The following is a 22,976-nucleotide window of genomic DNA, read 5'->3' as shown; positions in this document are numbered from 1 at the left end:
AGTCAGAGCACTTGCTAAGCTGGGTTAATTCCAGGTAACGTTAAGTTGTAGGCTCTTCACCTACTTACGTAGCGTTTTCCTTTAGAGCCACAGAAAACTGCTCGTTACCAACTGAATCTAACATCGTAAGATAGTACTAACCTAGTGGTTCCAACTCCTTTACCAGACGGGATTTCATTTGTGTAAGGCATGCTCTGGCCTTCTTTACAACTTTAGTTTTTCTCCTTCCCATATGCTGAAGAACAGAGCATCTTCAGCATCAGTTGCTCATAAGTATTTTCAAGAATCAGAGATTTTGGGGCACCTGGCTGGCTCAGTGAGTTGAGCATCCAACTTCCGCTCAGGTCATGAGAACGTGACTTGTGGGTTCGAGCCCCACATCGGGCTCTGCGCTGACAGCTCAGAGTCTGGAGCCTGCTTCAGATTCTGTGTCTCCCTCTCTCTCTGCCCCTCCCCCGCTCGTGCTCTGTCTCTCTTTCTCTCTCTCAAAAATAAGTAAACATTAAAAAAAAAAAAGGAATCAGAGATTTTCCTTTCCTTCATTTTAGAAATCACTTAGACATAAAGGAAGCAAGAAAGAAGTTAGAAAAGCATCAAGAAAGTTGGTCTGGGGGCAAGGAATGCCGAAGACAGTGATGAGATCACTGTCACATAAAGCCGGATGGTCAGATACAGCAGGTAGGCACCACTGCTGCAGCAATTTTCAGGTTACTTAATTTTAACTCATTTCTAAACACTAATTTTGCCATAATTAATGGGTTTTTTAACTTTTATTCCTGTCTGAGAAATTCTAAGGGGAAAATACTGTATTGAATAAAAGCAGCAGCTAGATTAAGAACATGAATAAAAAGCATATGTTTCCATATAGATGAAAGTGAACTGTAAAATAAATTAGATTGGTCTTTTTATTTATAATAATGCTAGTCTTTAAAAAAAGCCAGATTTCCTTAAAAAGTAAAGTTGTTCAGGGGCTCCTGGGTGGCTTAGTTTGTTAAGTGTCTGACTCTTGATTTCGACTCAGGTCATGATCTCACAGTTCGTGGGTTTGAGCCCCCACGTCCGACTCTGCGCTGGCATCACGGAACCAGGTTGGGATTCTCTCTCTCTCTACCTCTCTCTCTGCCCCTCCCCTGCTCATGCTGTCTGTCTCTCTCAAAATAAATAAATGAACTTAAAAAATTTTTTTAAAGGAAAGTTGTTTAGCCAGTATAGAAGCTTAGGAACTATTTTCTAAAGGTAGAAACTGCTTCCCAACCTCCATGAATGAAGTTTAGTTTTTACACATTTATCATCTCACTAGTTTCATGATACATCAATACATAATAGTATAATCTGTCTAGAAAAAATGCTTAATTTCTAGAAAATAAAAAACATCAGTTGAATTCTAACACGTCTAAGTTATATATAATTTTCATTTTTATTCTACGAGCTCAAAATGGACTGTGCCTGCTGTAATAATAAAAGAATATCATGAATGTGATTTGTAGCATTTTAAGGCCTACAGCTGGAAAAGACCACTTGACCATCAATTCAGATAGCCATAAATGACAGGTCATACCAATTATCTTTATTAATGGCTTGGTTAATTACACCACTCATGTACACATTTCCTTTCAGTGAAAAAGAAGATAGCAGATCGCATATTGCAAAAGCCACTCAAGATGGTTCAAGAAGATACTGAAACTGGAAAAGTGCTCAGCACTTTATACAAATAAAGTTTCATTAATCTCTTATTTGAAGACATTATAATTTTTGATAAATGCTACCTCAGTTAAGTTTTTAAATACATACGCCAACTTAAATCTCACAAATATTAGGCCTGATAAGGCCAGTTCAACTCTAATGCAGTTAATAGAAAATATGGTTCAAGGCAGAATAAAGCAGGCTTACAAAGTACTGGACAGCAGGTGGCCCAAATGAGTGAAGCAGGCTTCACAGCCAAAGACCTTAACAATCTACCACTGCTCAGCTCTAGCCAACTACTGCCTTGAGGGAATACAGACAAAAAAAAAAAAAAAAAAAAAAAGCAACAACAACCTTAAATACTGTGCTAACCTAACAAATTAAGTCTGTGGGTTAGGTTTGGTCTATCAGTTTGCTCTCTCACGAAGCTCTTTCAGGACTGGCGGTGAAACTGGGCCTATTTTACTGCTGAACCCCCAAATACTCATGAAATCCTGTTCCTTCCAAATGTAATGGGTTTTCTCCCCTAGATGTCTGAGCACTGTGCATGCTGTGAGCTCTTTATGAGGAACTTATCCGCACTTTTAACTGAACAATGCTTCCACCTTTCTTCCCCACTCATTAATGTTTGTGCAAATAAGGACAAATGTACAAATTAACCAAAATGTCAAAACATATTAACAAAAATTTCATTTCTAAGTAAAGATCTGAAACAACTTCAAATATGCATTCCAATGCTCTCTTTCTTTAAAAGGAAATGTGAGTTAAGAACAATCTAGTTTTCTTATCTTCATCCGTTAGCATGAATTCATTTTTGTATTAACAAAAAACTAATTCAAAAAACCAGAAAATTTTGGATTCTAATCCAAAAAAATTACCTCTCCCCCCAAAAAACTATGCTTCATTTCCTCAAAAAGATAAAGTATATTGATTTCAATGCATACAGACAAATAATATTCCCCATTTATGTTCCTTGATAGCAATCTGGAAACTTGATTCCTTGGAACCTCTGGGAATCCAAAGAATGTTATGGTACCTCTTTCCAGGAAAGTGTGCAGAGTCCTAAATTTTTGTATGCAATTTCACAAGGTTCAGAGTACCCCAGGATCTTCAGTGGATCCACTCACCCCAAGTTAAGGGCTCTAGTGCCTAAAATGAGGTTTGTTTCTATTATGAAATGTTATGCATCTTTTTTTTTTTTAATTTTTTTTTTTTAATGTTTTTTATTTATTTTTGGGACAGAGACAGAGCATGAACGGGGGAGGGGCAGAGAGAGAGGGAGACACAGAATCGGAAACAGGCTCCAGGCTCCGAGCCATCAGCCCAGAGCCTGACGCGGGGCTCGAACTCACGGACCGCGAGATCGTGACCTGGCTGAAGTCGGACGCTTAACCGACTGCGCCACCCAGGCGCCCCTTTAATGTTTATTTTTGAGAGAGAGAGTGATAATGAGGAGGGGCAGAAAGGGAGACAGAATCTGAAGCAGGCTCCAGGCTCTGAGCTGTCAGCACAGAGCCCAACGCGGGGCTCCAACCCACCAACAGTGAGACGATGACCTGAGTCGAAGTCAGACGCTTAAGCGACTGAGCCACCCAGGCGCCCCATGAAATGTTATGCATCTTTTAAAAAGTCTTTCCTACGAAGATCTTTAGCTCTGAGCTTAATTGAGGAAACCGCTTCCCTTTACAACCGTCAGTACTTCCTAGCAGCCATCCTGACAACTGACAGAAAATTGAGAATTTCTTACCTCGGAGAAATTAACAGCCAAGGGCACGATTCCAGCCACGTAACATCCCACTAACATAGCCAGAGACAGCAGACTAATGGAGATGAAATCATCCATTCTGTCCTCCTTTATTTACCCACCGCCACCAGACTACAAATTTTCAGAGGCTTCAAAGGGTGCTTAGGTTCTTAAACGCGTGTGGTGATTCCAAGACAAGTGGACTTTCCAGTTTTTTCGTCCTCCTCACCAACAGATGTGTTCACGAAACCCTTCTCTGGAACGCACCTGAAAACAGTCCCTTTTTGCTGATATTAGCACCAGAGAGAACTTTCAGCAATCTCAGGTCCCAATCCCTGTTTTCAGACGCCAGTCACTGGATTCCCTAGCGTTAACAGTTAAAGGTATGCAAAGGGCGATTTCTTCAATCGTCGGAATGGTGGCACAATGGACCCACTCCCTCCACAACGTCCCAGGTGGCAGCAGGAAAAGGAGGAAAACCCAAGCAAACTTGTTCGTCCTCCCGGCTCCCCTACCTCCTTGGGGCGGTTCTCGCCAGCCTGGGACCAGCCCACCAGTCCCGGCAAACTCTCCTCCGAGTCTAGAATGGGGAAAGAGTCCTGCAGGTCTCTACCGATGGGCTTAGGGGTTCAGCAGCGAAGGTGATACAAAGCTGCCTCTGCCCTATACCTGATACTGCCCATATTACTCCACTCCGCTGGGCCTTGACCCAGAGCCACCGATACTACAGCTGCCATGGCCGCCAAGTGGCACCTCTTCATTACATCCACTTCCGGATTGCTTCACCGCCCCCTCCTTTAGAAGAGTACTTCCGGGTTACAACCGACCTATGGCCCTGGAGTCTTATGCTACCGCCATTTTTGAATAGGGCCATTGAAAGATATCTGGAGTCACAGTCTATATCGGTGATCACTCTAGGCGCCTGTCCAATAACAAGAGTACGGAAGACAGCGTCTTGAAAAGAAATGATTATTTTTCAAGTTCTGCAGCAATTCCCTGCGCACCCCATCGCCCTTATCCAAGATGGCTATGACAGAGTCAGTATCCACTCTAGCTGCCGGAAATGTGTGCGCCTCTATGGCCCAAAATGCTCTTTCGCGGTGCGTTTCTGACGACTTCCGGCGGCTCCTCTCGCGGGGATTGGCTGTTGGCGGCTTTGCGGCTAAGCTCGTGTGCGGCGGCAGTGTCGGCAGCGGCTGCAGCGAGAGAGTTTGGCGCGATGGTGAGAAAGGCCCCCGCGGCTCCCCGATCCCCCGGCCTCTGGGGCGATCCCAGCCCTGTACATCTTCTCCTCGTCTCATCCAGAGCGAGCGTGCAGCTCCACGGCCCTCCTGGTCGTGGTTCGACCTTTCCCCTTCCCGCCGCGGAGAGGCAGGGCCTGGCACTAGGCCCCGGAGCCCGGGTCCGCCCTGCGTTTGCGCGCCCGCCTGTAGGCTCCGGCGAGGCGTGCGGTGTGGAGGATGCACTTTCTCCCAATTGCTGCTTGATAGAGGCAGGCGTGGACATGCTGCTCTGTCCCACCGGACTCTCTGGCCGAGTGCAGGAACAATGGCCGAGGGATGTATGACAAACCTGTTCCCAAAGCTGACAGATGCAGCGTTCTGCACCCAGCGTGTGGGCCGGGAGGGGTCGTCTTTGCTTTGTAGTGTGCTTCTCGGCTATTTCCTTTTGTTTTTCTGTGCTCTGTCTTTAAGTACACATAGAACGTTTTTTCTCTTTTCCAAGATTCCAGATGCCCGATTTGGCGTTTCTCGCAGCCCTCAATCCTGTTCTTTCTTACTCGTAATTTACTCATAATCTCTTGGGACTGAAGGCTGAAAAAGATAGGCTCAGCTGGGGGTCTGATTAGGGTGGTAGTGGAGTAAGTGGGTATTTTGATTGTGTTTTATATTTTATTCCACCAAAAAGGAGATGCTCCTAGGGATTATGAGGAATCATGGTTACTTCCACACTTCAGCTTTCGTTTTCTGATTGCTGCAGTTACTGTTAACAAGTTATGGAGCTGTGGTTAACAGCTTTTTAAGGTTGTACTTTTTTAAATTGAGATGTTTTAGTGTTTGATTCCACATAGTTTCCCAGAGAGGACTAGGAATTAGAAGACCGGGTTTCCAGTTCTTGTTTTGTCATACTAGCAATGTGACCTTAGATCTTTTACTCTGAGTTTTCATTCTCTGCTTTTTAAGTCACTACTTGGTATTGTGTTCAAATACTTAGATTAAAATCCGAGAAAGTAACAGCAGTTAATATCAACAACCCATTCTCTGTTGGGCAGATATCAGTGATAATTCCTTATCAGTCCAAGTAGCATTAAAAATTAGAATTTGTATATGAATCAAACAATTATTGGTTCAACAATCTTAAATACTTTTGCTTTATCAAGGATACAAGTTTCAGCTTTGGATTTTTTGGGGGGTTCGTTTGGGAGGAGCATTTGAAGCTAATGAGCAAGTCGTACATAATATTTCTGTAGCAGGAGAATGATTCTTAAGAGTTCATGTGTGTGAGACTTTTAAAAAGTTAGTAAGCCCGGGGGCGCCTGGGTGACTCAGTCCGTTAAGCATCCAATTTTGGCTCAGGTCGTGATCTCACAGTTCATTAGTTCGAGACCCCACATTGGGCTCTCTGCTGTCAGCATAAATCCTGTTTTGGACCCTCTGTCCCCCCTTTCTCTCTGCCCTTCCCCTGCACACATTCTCTCTTTAAAATGAATAAACATTTAAAAAGTTAATAAGGCCAGATTATTCATTAAAGTGATTCACCTGTGCTTGGTAATTAGAATAAGGATTTTATTAAGGTAATTCTGCATAATTTTTACTGATTTAGGTTTTATAATCTTATTTTTCTATTGTGGCAAGTTTGAATATATATATGTATATATATTTGTTTTTATGTGCTTATATTTTGCATATATATTTATCTTTGTTTTTTAATAACACAAAAGGGCTTCGAAAATAGCTCCAGTAAAAAGAATGTGACTAAAACTGATTTGGGAAGTTTTATGATCTTGAACTGTTGACAGGAAGGCACTACCGCTTAAAAATAATACCCATTTTGCCTGTTTTATTAAGAGGGCATGAGCAGGGGAGAGGGGCAGAGGGAGAGAGAGAGAATCTTAAGCAGGCCCCACGCTCAACGCAGAGCCATACAGGGGCCTCAATCCCACAACCCTGGGATCATGACCTGAGCTAAAATCAGGAGTTGGACACTCAACCACCTAAGCCACTCAGGGGCCCCAAATAATACCTGTTTTGACTACAGCTTTGTAAATGTAGTTTTTTGTTCTTAGTAGTTTTTAATCCTTGTCTTTGGGTAGTAAGTATTGCAAATAGTGAGATTTGTCAGAGGTTCATTTTAAGATGTAAGAAGTAGCATACTGAGTAGCCGTTTCCATATTTTTATTCTCTTAAGTAAATTAGTCATTTAATTTGCATTAGAGTAAGAACAAAATTAATGTAGTAGCCATTAGTATGGCTAATGTACCGAGCAGGTGCTACTGCAGGAATGCTAATGTGGTTTCTATAAAATTATTTTCTTCTCAACATGTGGCCCATTGAAACTACTTTTTTTGAGTAGGTGGCTTACAAAAACTTCTATGTAACAAATAATATAATAAACTGCTTTCTCTGGTTTATAATCCCTATTTAACAAAGGCCTTGACTGTTATGGTCATTATAGGTGAGAATTACGCTTCATTTCTTGTCACCAAGTTCTATTTTTATCTCAAATCCTCAAACTTTTCATAAGAATGAGTTCTTGATGGAGAGGGAGGATTATGAGCAATTCCTTTGCCATTTTTTTTTTAAGTTATTTCTTTTAAGAGAGAGAACCAGCAAGGGAGGGGCAGAGAGAGAGAGGGGTACAGAGGATCCAAAGCAGGCTTTGCGCTATCAGCACAGAGCCGGATGTGGGGCTTAAACTCACGAATCGTGAGATCATGACCTGAGTTGAAGTCGGATGCTTAACCGACTGAGCCACCCAGGCACCCCCCTTTGCTTTTTTTATTTTTAATGATGTTTTTCTTTTCCTTTTTTTCAAATGTTTATTTATTTGAGAGAGCTCACGTGTATGCAAGTGCAAGGGGAGGGGCAGAGAGAATCCCCAGCAGGCTCTGCAGTGTCAGCCCTAAGCTCCACTCGACTTGGGACTTGATCTCACCAACTATGAGATCTTGACCCAAGCCAAAATCAGAAGTCCAGTGTTAACCGACTGAGCCACCCAGGCACCCCCCTCCTTTGCTGTGTATGTAGTGTTCAGAGTACTGGTTTTTGGGTTTTTGGATTTGTTTTGTTTTCTTTTGTTTTTTTTGGTTTTTTTTATGGGGGGGGTGCCTATCCAGAAACTCTAGGCCTTGTCTATTTCGGTGTTGATTGTTAAAAATTATCATTTCAAAACATTTTGGGGGGCCTGTCATAAAGTATTTTTGCGACCCAAAAATAATAGTACAGCAGAGGAGAAGGTTGTCATTGTTTTGCCCAGGAGGAGACAGGGGGTTCCAGTACTACTGGTATTTAGTGGGAATAGGCCAGGAATGCTGCTGAACATCCTGTGGTACACAGGACTACTTCCACAAGAAGGACCCTTCCAGCCCAAGTTGTAATAGCACAGAAACTGAAATAGACCCACTAACGAAAACATGTCCCCTCAGTGAGCATGCGGTGGAAGATGTTAAGTCTATTTGCTATTCTTCAGGCATATTCACATTTGTCACAGTGTGATCATCTATCTTGTGTGATCCTAGTGGTTAAAAATACAGGATTTTGAGATAGCATAGGCTTTTAAGGTGAGTCACCTACTGGGTGAATAGTTCAATGGTTTCTCTAGGGTAACGTTAACTATATATATTAATTTTGTACTGCCAGTTTATCTTCTGCCTTCGCGTTGGAGTCTAAGCCACGGATAAGATGTAACTCCACTGTTGTGCTGAGATTGGAAAAAGAACGTAGATCGATACAGTGCTTGCAATCACTAATAGTGTTTCACTTTTTCTCTCCTTTTATCAGCCCACATCTGATTTTTTATTAAGGAACTTAATAGGGCTAAAGATAGAAAGTGACCAGTGGAGATAGAAAACTTAAGTGATCTAGTTGGGAAGAAAGATAGGAAAGAAAAAACAGTACAGGGTAGCTTATGCTGAATGCTTACAGGCAGTAAGTACAACAGGAGTTCAAGAAAGCAGCCATTAAGGACTGAGAGACTGAAGAGACCTTACAGAGAAGCCGTCCATCTTCTTTTTTTTTTTTTTTTTTGTTTATTTCTGAGACAGAGACATAGCATGAGTGGGGGAGGGGCAGAGAGAGAGGGAGACACAGAATCAGAAGCAGGCTCCAGGCTCTGAGCTGTCAGCACAGAGCCCGACGCGGGGCTTGAAACTCACAACCCCTGAGATCATGACCTGAGCCGAGGTCGGTCGCTCCACCGACTGAGCCACCCAGGCGCCCCAAAGCTGTCCATCTTCTGACGCTGCACTTGTATAAAGGCAGAAATGTAGGAAGAGCACCCTAATTAATAGTGGGTTTCTTTAAAAATTTTATTAATAGTGTTTTAATAACCATTTGTGTCATGACTGAGGGTTTTATATCATACTATGAATTTCTCAAATATGAGTTAGAAACTTACGTTGATATCACTTTTTCCCCTGTAGTCTCACACCATTTTGCTGGTACAGCCTACCAAGAGGCCAGAAGGCAGAACTTACGCTGACTATGAATCTGTGAATGAGTGCATGGAAGGTGAGTTTAAACACTAGTCAAGAGTTCGCTTGTTTTTTCCTGACATTCACTGTGGACCGTGTCTCATTTAGGAACGGGGCTTATTTTTCCTCCACATTTCTTGAGTTACTAATTTGAACGGGGAAGGAAGATATTAAGGACCATATTTGTTGAAAGTTGAAACACTGATTATACGTATTGTCTTTCTGCTGCAAATATTATTTTACCTTTTTTTTATCCAGCTCATCATTACAATGAATGACTTTCTGAAGCCTCCCATTTTTATGTTGATGTTCTTTGTTATGTTAGGTAAATATCTTACAGGTATTCTTTAAGTATTCTGGTTAAACTCCAGCACTATAGCGGTAAGGCAGGCTCTAGGGATGCCTTCAGAACCTATTAGTCTGCTCATTGAACAGATAAACATTAAAAGCTGTTGAGGTTTGGTTATAGTCCATCAGTGTGTTAGAAAATAAAAATTATCTCAGAGAATAAAGGCAAATGGAACCAAATAAGTATAATTTATTGTGCATTTGGTAAATTGGCACCACCCTGAAGGGAATAGTGAGTGTGTCTTTACTCCATAAACCGTTAGGTGAGAGCCCATAGATCGGATCGTCACAAATTGGATTCATCCTTACATTTAATCATTACATCAAGTAAGCCAGGTGTGGACATTCCGAGCCCTTTTGCAAATTGTCCATTCTTCACTTCTTCCTGTAAAAATTTTATAGTCACTGTTTTTGCTGCTGGGCATGTCCCCGAATTTGTTGATTATCCAGAGCTAACTGGATTAGACTTAAAATCTGTCCATTTCGAGCCAACAGTGGGTAGATCTGGGGGGGGGGGGAAGCTACTGGTAATAATTAGAGACAGCTTCTAGATAGTTGGCACCAGGCCTTCCTGATTGCAGATTCTCTTAATTTTAAAAGAAGAGGAGGCTCTTGTTCTTCCCCCTCTTTAGGACCCTTCCTCTTCTGACCATGGTAAACTTTGTGCACATGCTGCCTTAGCACATTATTGCTTTACCTTATATTATCATGTTTGGTCTTTGATTCTGCAGTACTCTGCCAATCTTTGCTGATATTAGCGAAGCCTATTTTTTTAATTTAATACATTTTATTTATTTTTTTTAATTTAAATTTTTTAATGTATTTTTTAATGTTTATTTTTGAGAGAGACAGAGACAGAGTGCAAGCAGGGGAAGGGCAGAGAGAGAGGGAGACACAGAATCTGAAGCAGGCTCCAGGTTCCGAGCTGTCAGCACAGAGCCCAACATGGGGCTAGAACTCATGAACCAGAAGATTATAAACCTGAGCTGAAGTCGGACACTTAACCAACTGAGCCACTCAGTCGCCCCAATACACTTTATTTTTAGGAGCACTTTAAGGTTTACAGAAAAATTCAGTGGAAAATACAGAGTTCCTATGTACTCCTATAGGAGTTCCATATACTCCTGTGTTCCTATGTACCCCTCACCTCCACAGTTTCCTCCATTAATAACACCTTGCATTTGGAGTTGTATGTTTGGTAAGGTTGGTGAACCCGTTATTGATACACTAGTACGTTATTGTTACTAACTAAAGTCGGGTATGAACTAAAGTCCATTATTAAAATTATTAACTGAAGCTTGTATTAGGTTTGTTCTTGATGTTGTACAGTTCTGTGGCTTTTACTAAATGCATAGCATCATGTACCCATCGTTACAATATCATACAGAATCGTTTTCGCTTAACCCCAAAACCCCTGTGCTCCACCTGTTCATCCCTCCCCACTTCACCCTTTGCACTCTGGCAGCTGTTGGTCTTCCTGCTGCATCCATAGTTTTGTCTTTTCCAGAATGTCATAGAGTTGGAATCATTACCGTATGTAGCCCTTTCAGACTGGTTTGTTTCACTTAGTATGCATTTAAGGTTCTTCCATTTCTTTTTAAATTAATAGATTTAATTTTTTAAGAGTAGTTGTAGGTTTATAGGCAAACGGACTTGAAAGTACAGGAATTCTAGCACACCCCTTCTTCCCTTACCCCCTCCTCCCTGTTTCCTCTGTTACTTACATATCCTGTATTAATGTGATACGTTTGTTAAAATTGTAGAACCAATGCTGATACATTATTATTATTGAATAAAGGCCATATTTTCCATTCGTGTTGAGTCTTTGCTTTGGACATTTTTTGGGGTTTTGGCTTACGTACAATGACATGTATCTACCATTTACTGTCCTAAAAATCTCCGGTGCTTTATCTTTTTCTCCCCCCAAAACCTCTGGCAACCACTCATCTTTTTAATGTCTCTGTAGTTTCACCTTTTCCAAGATGTCATCTAGTTGGAATTAAACAGTATATAGCTTTTTCAGACTGGCTCTTTTAAAAAACAATGTGCTTTTAAGGTTCTTCCGTGTCTTTTCATGGCCTGATAGCTCAGTTCTTTTTATTGCTGAATAATCCATTGTTTGGATATACCACAGTTTGGTTATCCATTTGGCTAGGGAAGGGCATCAAATTGCTTCCAGGTATTGGCAGTTATGATAAAGCTGCTGCAAACACACTTGTGCAGGTTTCTGTGTGGACTCGAGTTTTCAAGCCCTTTGGGTAAACAGTGAGGAATGTGATTATTGGATCATATGGTAAGACTTTCGCTTTGTGAGAAGCTGACAAACGGTCTTCAGATGTGGCTTTACCGTTTCACATTCTCACCAGCAATGAATGAGGATTCCTGTTCCACGTCCTTCACAGCATTTGGTGTTGTCAGTGTTTTGGATTTTTGTCATTCTCATAGGTATATACCAACACGTCTTGTTTTAATTTGTAGTTTTCTAATGACATGATGTTGAGTATCTTGATAATGCTTATTTGCCATTTGTATATCTTCCTTGGTAAGGTATCTGTTCAGATCTCTTGCCCACGTTTTAATTGAGGTGTTTGGGTGTGTTTTTTGTTTTATTGTTGAGTTTTATTATTGACTTCTTTGCGTATTTTTTGGATGATGGTATTTTATCAGATCTGTGTTTTGCAAAGATTTTCTCCCTGTCTGTGGCTTGTCTTTTCACTTTCTTGATAGTGCCCTTTGAAGCACAAAAGATTTAAATTTTGATAAACTCTAATTTATATATGTTTTTCTTCTGTTGTTCTTGGTCTTGTCATATCTGAGAACTGATCGCTTTATTCAAAGTCATGAAGATTTGTGCCTATAATTTCTTCCAAGCGTGTTATAGTTTGGGCTCTTACATTTAGGTCTCTGGGCCATTTTGAATATTTGTATAGGGTGTGAAGTCTGAGCCCCACTTTATTCTTTTGCATGTGACTATCCAGTTGTGCTAGCACCATTTGTTGAAAAGACTATTCTTTCTTCGTCAAGTTGTCTTTGTGGACCCTCTTTTCTATTCCATTGATCTGTATGCCTATACATAAGCAATACCACACTGTCTTTGTTACTATAGTTTCATAGTGAGTTTTGGAATTGGTAAGTGTGAGTCTTCCAACTTTGTTATTTTGCAAGATTCTTTGGGTTATTCTGGGTCTCTTGCATTTCTGTATCAAACGTTAGGATCAGCTTGCCAATTTCTGCAACAATAGGTTGGATTTTGATAGGGATTGCACTGAATTTATAGATTATTGTGGGAAGCATTACCATCTTAACATTAAGTCTCCTGATCCATGAACACGAGATCTTCCATTTATTTAAGTCTTTACTTTCAGTGACATTTTGTAGTTTTCAGTGTATGTCGTATGCTTTTTTAATTACATTTATTCCTAAGAATTTTACTTTTTGATGCTGTTTTCGTAAGTTCGTGGAGCTGTTTTCTTAATTTCATTTTCAGCTCATTTATTGTTAGGGTATAGAAATACAGTTGAATTTTATATATTAATCTTCTATCCTGCAATTTTGCTGCACTCATTTATTATTAGTTCTAATGGTTTTGTGTGTGTGTGGTTTTCTTAGGATATTCTGTATATAAGATCATGTCATCTGTGAAGAGACATAGTTGCACTTTTTTTTTTTTCCAGTCTGAGTTCCTGCTATTTCTCTTTCTTGTCAGATCACTTTGGCTAGAATCTCCAATACGATGTTGAATACAAATGACAAGAGTAGGTACTCTAGTGTTCCTAATCTGAGTGGGAAAGCATCCAGCCTTTCACCATTAAGTATGATGGTGGAAGTGGGTCAGTGCCTTTTTAAGATAAATGGTGAATTTCTTTCCCTGGTTATTTCCTTTGCACTTTCATCTTTCTGTTCAGTAACTCGTGAGTGATATTCTTTGATCACAGTGTGTGTACCAGAACCAATCAAAAGCCCTAATTCGGATATAATTTAGCTTTTTAATAGATACCGTATATGCACTTTAAAATACATATAGAAAGGGGCGCCCGGGTGGCTCGTTGGTTAGTGTCTGACTTCGGCTCAGGTCATGATCTCGCGGTCTGTGGGTTCGAGCCCCGCATCGGGCTCTGTGCTGACAGTTTGGAGCCTACAGCCTACTTCCGATTCTGTATCTCCCTCTCTCTCTGTCCCTCCCTGGTCTCCCTCTCTCTCTCTTTCTCTCAAAAATAAATGGACATTAAAAAAAAATGTTTTAAAAATTTTTTTTTTTAATGTTTATTTATTTTTGAGACAGAGAGAGACAGAGCATGAACGGGGGAGGGTCAGAGAGAGGGAGACACAGAATCTGAAGCAGGCTTCAGGCTCTGAGCTGTCAGCACAGAGCCCAACGCGGGGCTCGAACTCACGGACCGTGAGATCATGACCTGAGCCGAAGTCGGACGCTTAACCGACTGAGCCACCCAGGCGCCCAAGAAAAATTTTTTTTAAAGGTGCTCTTACAATAATCTCTTCCTTGGTGCCAGTTTTGTTTTTGTTCTTGCATTGTATCAAAATTGAAAGCAGACCCACAGTGTCATCACTTGTTTGAACTTTTCTGTGACAGGTCTTTAAAGTTCTTTTAGATCTAGTGGCTTGAAGTAATCATTTTATTTTTAAGGCATAATATACTTAACATTCTGGCAAATGTATGAAATTTAAAGAAATCCACTAGTGACAAAAATTAAAAGTGGTCAACTTACTGTCCTTTTCCCAGCCCAACTTCGTAAAAATAAAATATTACGGTATCGCTATATATTTGCTACTCATGCCTAAAGTTTATACAACTGTAAGATCTTGGTTTTCCTCTCTCTTAGGCGTTTGTAAAATGTATGAAGAACATCTGAAGAGAATGAATCCCAACAGCCCCTCTATCACATATGATATCAGTCAGTTGTTTGATTTTATCGATGATCTGGCAGACCTCAGCTGTCTTGTGTAAGTATCGGCCACCGTATCTCTTAAGCTGTATCTTTCTGTTGTTTATCCATTTGTTTGATTTTGGTATTGGGAGCTCACTGTGTGCCTGACATTGATCTTTGCATTTTGACTACTGTGTAGTAATATTTCATCTACGTATGGCTTGTAAGTTAAGTTGGTAACGTAGAGCTAATGGCACAGGAAAAGTTAATAGTTTTGCTAATTGGTGGCCATCAATATGCAGAGAGAATGCTGAAGAAGTTCAAAGTCCTTCAAAGTGCTTCTTTGTTTCTTGAACCAAATAGTCTTTTTTTAGTTTGTTTGTTTGTTTTTTTCCTTAAAGTCTTTGTCCTAAAGCAGTTGGCTTTGGCTAAGATGATGCTGTTTTCATGACAAAGGAAAATGAGAGTACCTTATAATAAGATCATCTTCAGTCATCAGGTGCTTGAATATTTATTACATGCCAGATACTGTGCTAGAAGTAAATACGCTCTTGAAAAATATATAGGTCTTATTCACAGGGACTTCCTGGGATTCCTGGATTACCACTGGGGCCAGGCCAGGACTTGCTGTCTCACCAAAGATTCCTGTGGAAAATTCGCATTTCCTTGGAACATTTGAGTTTTATTTTGCTTCCTGAAAACAGTCCAGTGATTCAGGTCTGGTCTTTAGTGAAATGTATTAATAAGAAAGTTTTATTGTAACTATTTCAATATAAAAAGCTCATATAAGAGGCCAACAGGGCTGTAGGTATTCTTCTGTGTTGGCTTGTATTATCTGTAGTTAATTTGCTTATAGTAGGACATACAGAAAAAGCAACACATAATCATTTAACAAACGTTGGTTGAGTGCTGACTGTGTACCGTGCTTGTTCTAGGCATTGGGAATTGAGCAGTAAATAGAGATGGAAAGGATGCCTGTGAAGCTACAGAGGAGTGAGGGGGAGAGCACAGGACATGAAATTGCAGGGGCAGGAGGGTGGTGATGTCCTAGGAGCCAACTTGAAAGTATTCCATATTACTAATAGGCCAAATTTATGAGGACTGAGAATTGACCCCTGGTTCAGCAGTGGGAGTCTTTGATGACTTCCAAAGCAGTTCTGGAAGAGAGGAGTGAAATCTTCCCAGGTTTCAGGGAGTTGAAGGTAATGGGAAGCATAAAAGGCAACCAACACAAATAACTTTTTTGAAGAATTTAGCTTGATAGGAAAGCAGAGAAATGGGATTATAGCTGGAAGAAGTTTTTTTTTTTTTATTTTGTTTTTTTAAAGGGGGGAGAAATAATGGTAAGTTTGCAGGCTGTTGGGATGATCTAGTAGAGGGGGAGAAATTGATGGCTTTAGATAGGATATCGGACATTTCATTAAATAGAGTAGGGAGGGCAGGCAGATGTGGAAAGCTTGGGGAAATTACTATGGTTGTTTTAGTTATCTCAGGAAAACAGGAAGGAATCATTTGAAATTAAGGATGAGGGGGAAGATGTTGGAGGTTTGTGAAAAGAGGTGCAAAATAATCTAGGAGGGTGAAGGGATTAGGGCAAGTTGTGATTTCTGAGGTACCTGATAATGAATTTAAGATGGAATTATTAGTCATTATGGTGTTGGGTTTTTTCCTAGTCACTCTTAGCCTGGGTGGATTACAGGTGAGGCTCTACAGGTAGAGAATCGGCAAAGATTTTGCTATAAGTTTAGGGTGTATGTAAGGAAGTATCATGCAAGAGACTGAATGACTGTGAAACATAAGTGGGGGTTGGGGTGGGGTGGAGACAGAGGTAGGATATGTTATAGGTCCCAGTGGGGTCACGGAGTTGTTGAAGTTGGGGTATTGGGAAGTAGTGCAAGAATGAGATGCTTGAATTTGGGAGACTGAAGGTGCTGGAAAGCTATCTGGCCAAGGGAGGGTGGGAGATGAGCTCCGGGAAGAGAGGAGTTCAAGGAACTAAGAGACCCCGATGTTGGCAGAATCATCTACTGGATGAACTCACCAATAATGTATACATTTACTTTGTAGACTTTGAGAACAGGGAGGTTTGTTTTTGTTCACTGCTGTAGCCCCAGTGCCTTGAGTAGTATTTGGCACATAGTTGGTACTGAGTAAATATCGGTTGTACAAATGCACGTCACCCTTATAATATGATTTGAGGTGTAGCTTTTTTAAATTATTGGTAATCTTCCTTTTTTCCCATTTACATTTACAGAGCTTCCCATTTACAGAGCTATCTTTGGAATTGATAGGATGGTCTCAATAAAAGTGAAAGAATCTAATGTGACTTCTCTCATGCTGAAGTTGTCTTACGTTTTGAGAAATCGTAAGGTTTTTATCTGATGAAAATATGGTGTTTTTAATACAGTTTTGTTCTAGGTGTGTTTGTTTTGGGACATTTTCACACTTGAGCTTGAACACGAGATGTTTCAGTTGGAACTTAAAGATTTTAATAGAGCTCACATGCGTGCCCTCACCTTGTTCTTCAAATGAACTACTGATTTTATTTTAAAAATGAATAGCTGTCTTATTTTATAACAACTACCTGTTGAGACATCAGGTACCTAATGCTGATGCTTTGGGATGTGGCACACATTCTCAGCAGATGGGGAGTTACTTAAAGCCAAGGATCATGTTTTACTCCCCTCAGGAGATTGTGGGTTAAGAGCTAGCTGGAGTTTTAGAACTAGACACAGCTGAGTTTGAACCCTGGCTCTGTCATTAGCTAGCGCCCACCCCCCCCCACCCCCCCCCAGGCAGATGAGCTTAATATTGCTAATCCTCAGTTTGCTTGTTTGTAAAATTTAGAGAAATCTACCCACAGGACTACTTGAGGGGATCTAATACTTGCTTAGCACAGTGGTATTGAGTATATAGGAGAAACTCCATTTTTAACTAGCTTGACCAAGTCAGGGCAGGGTTTTATTTTATGTTACAATGAGTAGGTGAATTCTTTAAAATTAGCTAAGAGTAAAATGATATGAGCTTCAAATTCCACATGGGAGTTAAACTATACTGTTAACTTAAAGAGGTGTTATGTTGGGTTTTTTGACTGTAAACTGTAGCTATTTAGGATTCGATCTCTAATGAAACTTTTTTGGTCTCTGAAAACTTACAAAAAAATTTTTGTTTAATGTGTATTTATTTTTGAGAGACAAAGAGACAGAGTGTGAGCAGGGGAGGGGCAGAGAGAGGGAGATACAGAATCTGAAGCAGGCTCCAGGCTCCAACCTGTCACCACAGAGCCCGACTTGGGCTCTCGAGCTCATGACCTGAGCAGAAGTCGCATGCTTAACAGACTGAACCACCGAGGTGCCCCTCTGAAAACTCTCAGAGTCAACTTTAGGTTTTAAAACCATTTTGCCCATATGACTTTGTTATTTGAATATTCAGGAGAAATAAGGTGTTTTTCCAAAGAGGTCACCTATTGCCGTGGTGCTTCCGATGGTAGCACGTCCTGCTCCTTTCCTTAATCAAGGGTTGTGACTTGGGCTGTTACTCCTCAGACCAGGAATTGAGTCCATTTTTGTAAATTGTCATGAGCTTATTGCTTCTATCAAATTTACATGGCAGCGACATAGGACTTTTTCTGATTTTTCTTGTTTAAACCATATAGGAGGAAATGAGCAATAAATAAGTTGCTACTTTGTGACATAATTAAACCCTGGACAAACTGACTGCATTAATAGTAAAATTTAGGCCTGGAGGCTTGGTACTTCATATATTGGAAATCAGAATACAAATTTCTTCACAGTTCGGAGAGTGGTTAGGATTTTTTAAATAAGCTTTTTAAGTTTAAAATAATGGCCTTTTCCATATGCAGGCTCTCCTTGTTTGCCTAAAGACAAAGGGACGTCTTTTCATCCTCAGTTGTTGGAATGCAGACGTACTACTCCTAATTAAGGAGACAACCTGGTATCAGTGAGGACGCTGGCTAATTTCACTGCTCAGACCCACAGCTTCTGTTCTTGGATAAACCTGCATTCATAGAACATAACACAGAAGATTCATCTGTACCAAGAGCTAGGGATTTTGTTAATGAATTTAACAGCTAATTGTCTGATTTCAAGTGCCAGTAAACAGCTGTCAACTCACAACTTGCCACAAAAAAAGGCATTATTATTTCTTCAGTTGAAAAATGGCGTGCAAGTTGATGGATTCCTAAATGTTCACAAACCAAAGTCATCTTGCTGGGGGAGATGGTTTAAATAAGTCCCACCTGGGTATAGTTCTGAAAAAATCGATTCCTTTTTTAGTTCTTTCCCAGTGTTGATGTAAATATTGTAGTCTGTTGTACCATACCCGAATTAGACTAGATTAACCCTTATTTAATTAGGAAGCATGAATAAAGAATAATCAAAGAAAATCGTTTAATTTTTTTTGAATATTTCTCGTAACAAAAGAACATTAATAAAAATGAAAAATGTCCTTTTTTTTTTAAACGTTTTATTAAGGTAGAAGGTTTATGCATTTTTAATAAACCAGATTCTGACCTTACTATCCAGGGAAGAATATACTGGTATAAAACATTCTGACTTTGGAGTTTGTCTCTCTTGCTAAAAGTCGGAGCGTAGGTTTCTAACTTAGTGTTTTCATAGTGAGGAGGACTCCTGTCCAAGAGTGTTTTAAGCTTCTACTACTTGCCCAAGTCACTTAACTAATAAGTTGCTTGTTCTTTGCTTTTTCCTTATTAAAAAAGGGGGGGGGGTGTGATAGTATCTACTCACAGGGTTGTAATTAAGATTGAGTGAGTTGATTCAAATAAGTACTTAAAGTAATACCCAGCAATTGGTAACTTCTTAATCGTTATTATCACTTGTATTTGTATATAATTTTTTGCTGAGAAGTTAAAAAATGAAACTTCTGGCTCAAATAAAACGATAATTGGTAAATTAGATAGTTTGTTTTTCTAAAGTATCCCTAAGGTTTGTTTTGTTGTTGTTGTTGGGTTTTTGTTGTTATTTAGGCAAACTCCATCTTTGCCTCTCTGGAATCCCTTATAGTGTTTCTACCACGTGACGCACATGGCTTTGAAATGCTGAAGTGCTTTGTTTTTGTCCAATCTGTGGTTCCTTATTGTCTGCTTTTTTTATGCCCAGGCCTTAGTTTTTTAGCCCCAAAAATGATTGTATTGCTTACCCAGCTAGATTTCAGTGGTAGGTCACCTGGAATGTTTGTACTATTGGAGTCTTCTAAGGATACACCTCTAGTGATTGTCTATTAAGCGATACCTTGGCCTCAGAAACCCTGGCGTCCCACTGGAGTTTCTTCGCTAATGCCGATCCTTGCACTCCTGGCTGATAAGAAGCTCATTCACCTTCTAATAATTCTCCACCAGCCTCTAGTGTGATTTATTTTAAGAAGCAAATCCTGAGATATAGGTTAAAAGATTTTCCTCTCTTAATCCTTTACAAAGATTTTCAAAGATTTTTTTAGTTAATTGTAACGTATATAGCAAATCTCAAGTTTGTACCAGTGTTTGGTTTTTGTCTTATTTAATCACTAAAGAAACAATAAACCTTGTAACTCTATAGGAGAAAGAACACAGTTTCTGGTCATACTGTGTCAAGAAGTAGATGTGTAACACAGCAAGCATTTAACTTAAGATTTCTAGACCTTGGTTTCTTTTTTCTGCTAGAAGATTGCACTAGGTGGTCTAACGTTCCTATCGCTTAAAATTCAGCATAATGTAAGCAGCTCTTTTATGTTTTCATTAAGTTCATGTATAAACATATACATGAGCTTAAACATATACATGGCACACCTGTGCCATCATTGGGCAATTATAATTTGGGGTTTTAAAAACACAACGATAATTGACCATTGTAACTTTGCTTATTACTTTTCTGTTCCTCAGTTACCGAGCTGATACCCAGACATACCAGCCATATAACAAAGACTGGATTAAAGAGAAGATCTATGTGCTCCTTCGTCGGCAGGCCCAGCAGGCCGGGAAATAGTTGAATTGGAAGCAGTAGGGGGATAGGGGTGGGCTTGGAACACAGGTGTGTACAGCGTGCTGTAGTGGAAGTTTTGTATTATAGGAACCCTGTTTCCATTTTGGTATACTCTAGCCAGGATTGAATGTATTAGATGAAATGTGAGGATCTTGTTCAATCTGAAACCCCCATTGCCCCCTTTCCCCCCCTTTTTTTTTTACTTAAACATTTTTATGATAATTTAGATGGAAGTTGTTTGTCAGTTAATGTTGGTTCCAATCCTTCAAAGTGTTCATATCTTCTTTATAACATTCACTATACTAACCCTTCTTCAGGTTGGGGTGGGGGGGGTGGTGACAGTTTAGTTAAATGTCCTACAGATAAAGTCTTAGTGAAAAATGAATAAATGTTCTTTAGCTATATTTTCCCCTTGAGTGATTGTTTTTTTGGCGGGGGGGGTGGTGGTGGTGGAGGGTCTCTGAACAATTGCATTTTCTTGCAAAGCATTATCGGTCTCAGAGCCAGTAGGCTGCCACGCAGAGAATTTGAAGAAAGCTTATGTGTGTGTTGAATACATTTCACTGTGGTTTATGTGAAGCTAACAAGCTTTTACCTCATTTTTCCATTCTTGTAAGTTGAACCTCAATTGCAACTCCAAGGTTTGTACTTGACATTGCTGCAAACATGATGAAAGATTTCCTGGTGACATAGCTTGTCTGCAGCAGCTGCCAGGTTAATTCCTTAGTTTTGGTCGCGTACTCTCTGGGAGGATCTTGGAGAGACCACAGTAAAGGACAAGATAATTTTGTTTTTAATGAACTATGATCACATTGTGACTCAAACGTACCTGTTCTGTACCTCCAGTCATCAAGTCCGTGTACATTCCCCGATTCTGCTATCTTCATACTTCACCGATAGCCAATATCTTGACACATTCTAAGATTGGCAGTCTTTTGGGAGGCTTTGTGACTGGCCTTCCCCATGTCCCCACTCCTACTTCTACATTAGAGCCTTAAATATTTTTCTTACTTTATGCAGAACCAGATTCTGAATTAGTAGTTATATGTGCTCACTTTTTCTGTAGAATAATGATTCTATTAGTGAAGTATCATCACTGTATCAAAGGATTATTAAAATTAGGGTGCCTTACCAACTTATGTATAGCTATGGTTAATGTTTTACTGTGAATCAGCCAGATATTAAAATGAAAATGTTCTCACTGAAAAAGGAATAGATCCAAAAGTGAGTCCAATTGTCCTATTTTTCATTTGGGCCTATCCTGCTGCTAGTATAGTTTTATTTTTGTAACGGGTGTGATCTTGGCTTCCTTTTTTGAAAAAATTCTCTAAAGCACGTTTGGGAGGAATGGGACCCCTTGCTACTCAAAGACAATACAGTTTCTGGTATTGGGCTTAAAGAGGAAAATACGATTTTCCTAAGGAATGTGGAAGACATCCGGGTCCTAGATGTTGGATAATGAGAGCAAAGAGGAAGAGATCAGTATTTTGGATGATACTTTATAAGGCTTAAGGAAGAGTAGGACTGGAATAAATGTGGAGAAATACACATTTAACTATGTCCAGCATTACACAGAAAAGGAGCAGAGGGAGACTTTCATTGTTGAGGTGAAGTCTTCGATAAAACCTTCAGCGGTTTGGCCAAGCTACAGCCACTGTTCCCCTGTTGTTCAAGGGTTGGAGTATTGATTGTGTGGCCTTTCCCCAACCACAAGTAAAACAGGTTTGATTTCTGTTCATACAGCGATCGTTTATACTGCTACCTAAAAGTGAAACCTGCACCGGACCAATTACAAAGTTCCCGATTCTCTAATGTACCTTATTTTATATACCTGAGCATTTCTAAAATATTTCTTGACAATGCTACTTCTCTCAGCATTCGATCTAAGAAGTTGTAGGAGTGTAAAGGAAGATTTTAACTGTTTGACTTCACTTGTGCTTCTCTGGTTTAAAATATTTATAGCAACTCATTAAATGCCTTGGGCATTATTTGGACAAGATACATATCTTACTCCTATTGTTTGGGGTGGGAAAATAGTATTACCTTTGTTCAGATACATTTAGAAGAAAGGCCATTAATTTATGTGTTAGTGTAAAGCTCCTAGCAATAGCACTTAGGCATAGCATTTACGGCTAAGGAAACATTTTTACATAGATCTTATTTAATCATCATGGCAGCCCTTTGAGTTTGGAGATAATTGTTCCTCTATTAATGGCGAAAAAATAGGTTCAGATTGTTCAAATCCTTCACCCAGTTCACACAGCATAACCACAAAGATTTTGCTAGGTGTAAAAGACATGGTCTTAACCTCAGATCTTGAGGGAAGTAGGAAGCCCCCACAAAATGAATAGCTGTGAGCTAAATAATGGATCTCTGACACTTTTCAAAGGGAGCTTTTGCGATTCGAGTATTTAGATTCACAAGACCTGAATAAGGTCCCATTTGTCACCAGTTGAATCAAAAGCATACAGGACAGGGCGCCTGCGTGGCTCAGTTGGTTGCATGTCCGAGACTCTTGATTTTGGCTCAGGTCGTGATCCCAGCTTTGTGGGTTCGAGCTCTGCGCCTGGCTCCACACTGAGTGTGGGGCCTGCTTAAGAATGTGTCCACCATATTTTTCCTAACCC

The 22,976-nt window shown here is 40.0% G+C and overlaps 2 protein-coding genes across 4 annotated transcripts in view; one reads left to right on the top strand and one right to left on the bottom strand.

The window, feature by feature from the left end:
- SLC39A9 (solute carrier family 39 member 9) overlaps window positions 1-4,382 on the bottom strand; it is a 53,321-nt gene extending 48,939 nt beyond the window's left edge. For all 3 annotated transcript variants that reach the window (XR_009264583.1, XM_058739461.1, XM_058739462.1), the window contains exon 1: window positions 3,431-4,382. Coding sequence is in view for 2 of the 3 variants with exons in the window: in XM_058739461.1 (XP_058595444.1) it covers window positions 3,431-3,526 (96 nt within the window). In the remaining variant the exon portion in view is untranslated. The remainder of the gene's footprint in view (window positions 1-3,430) is intronic.
- Window positions 4,383-4,499: 117 nt separating this feature from the next.
- ERH (ERH mRNA splicing and mitosis factor) lies at window positions 4,500-20,753 on the top strand. The gene is made up of 4 exons (XM_058739463.1): window positions 4,500-4,649; window positions 9,069-9,156; window positions 14,309-14,429; window positions 20,250-20,753. The coding sequence occupies exons 1-4, from the start codon at window positions 4,515-4,517 to the stop codon at window positions 20,350-20,352; spliced, it is 447 nt and encodes a 148-aa protein (XP_058595446.1). The 5' UTR covers window positions 4,500-4,514; the 3' UTR covers window positions 20,353-20,753.
- The last annotated feature ends 2,223 nt before the right edge of the window (window positions 20,754-22,976 follow it).

The sequence above is a fragment of the Neofelis nebulosa genome, chromosome 7, assembly GCF_028018385.1.
Source record: "Neofelis nebulosa isolate mNeoNeb1 chromosome 7, mNeoNeb1.pri, whole genome shotgun sequence".
Lineage (NCBI taxonomy): Eukaryota > Metazoa > Chordata > Mammalia > Carnivora > Felidae > Neofelis > Neofelis nebulosa.
This window is presented reverse-complemented; position numbering and strand designations above follow the sequence as displayed.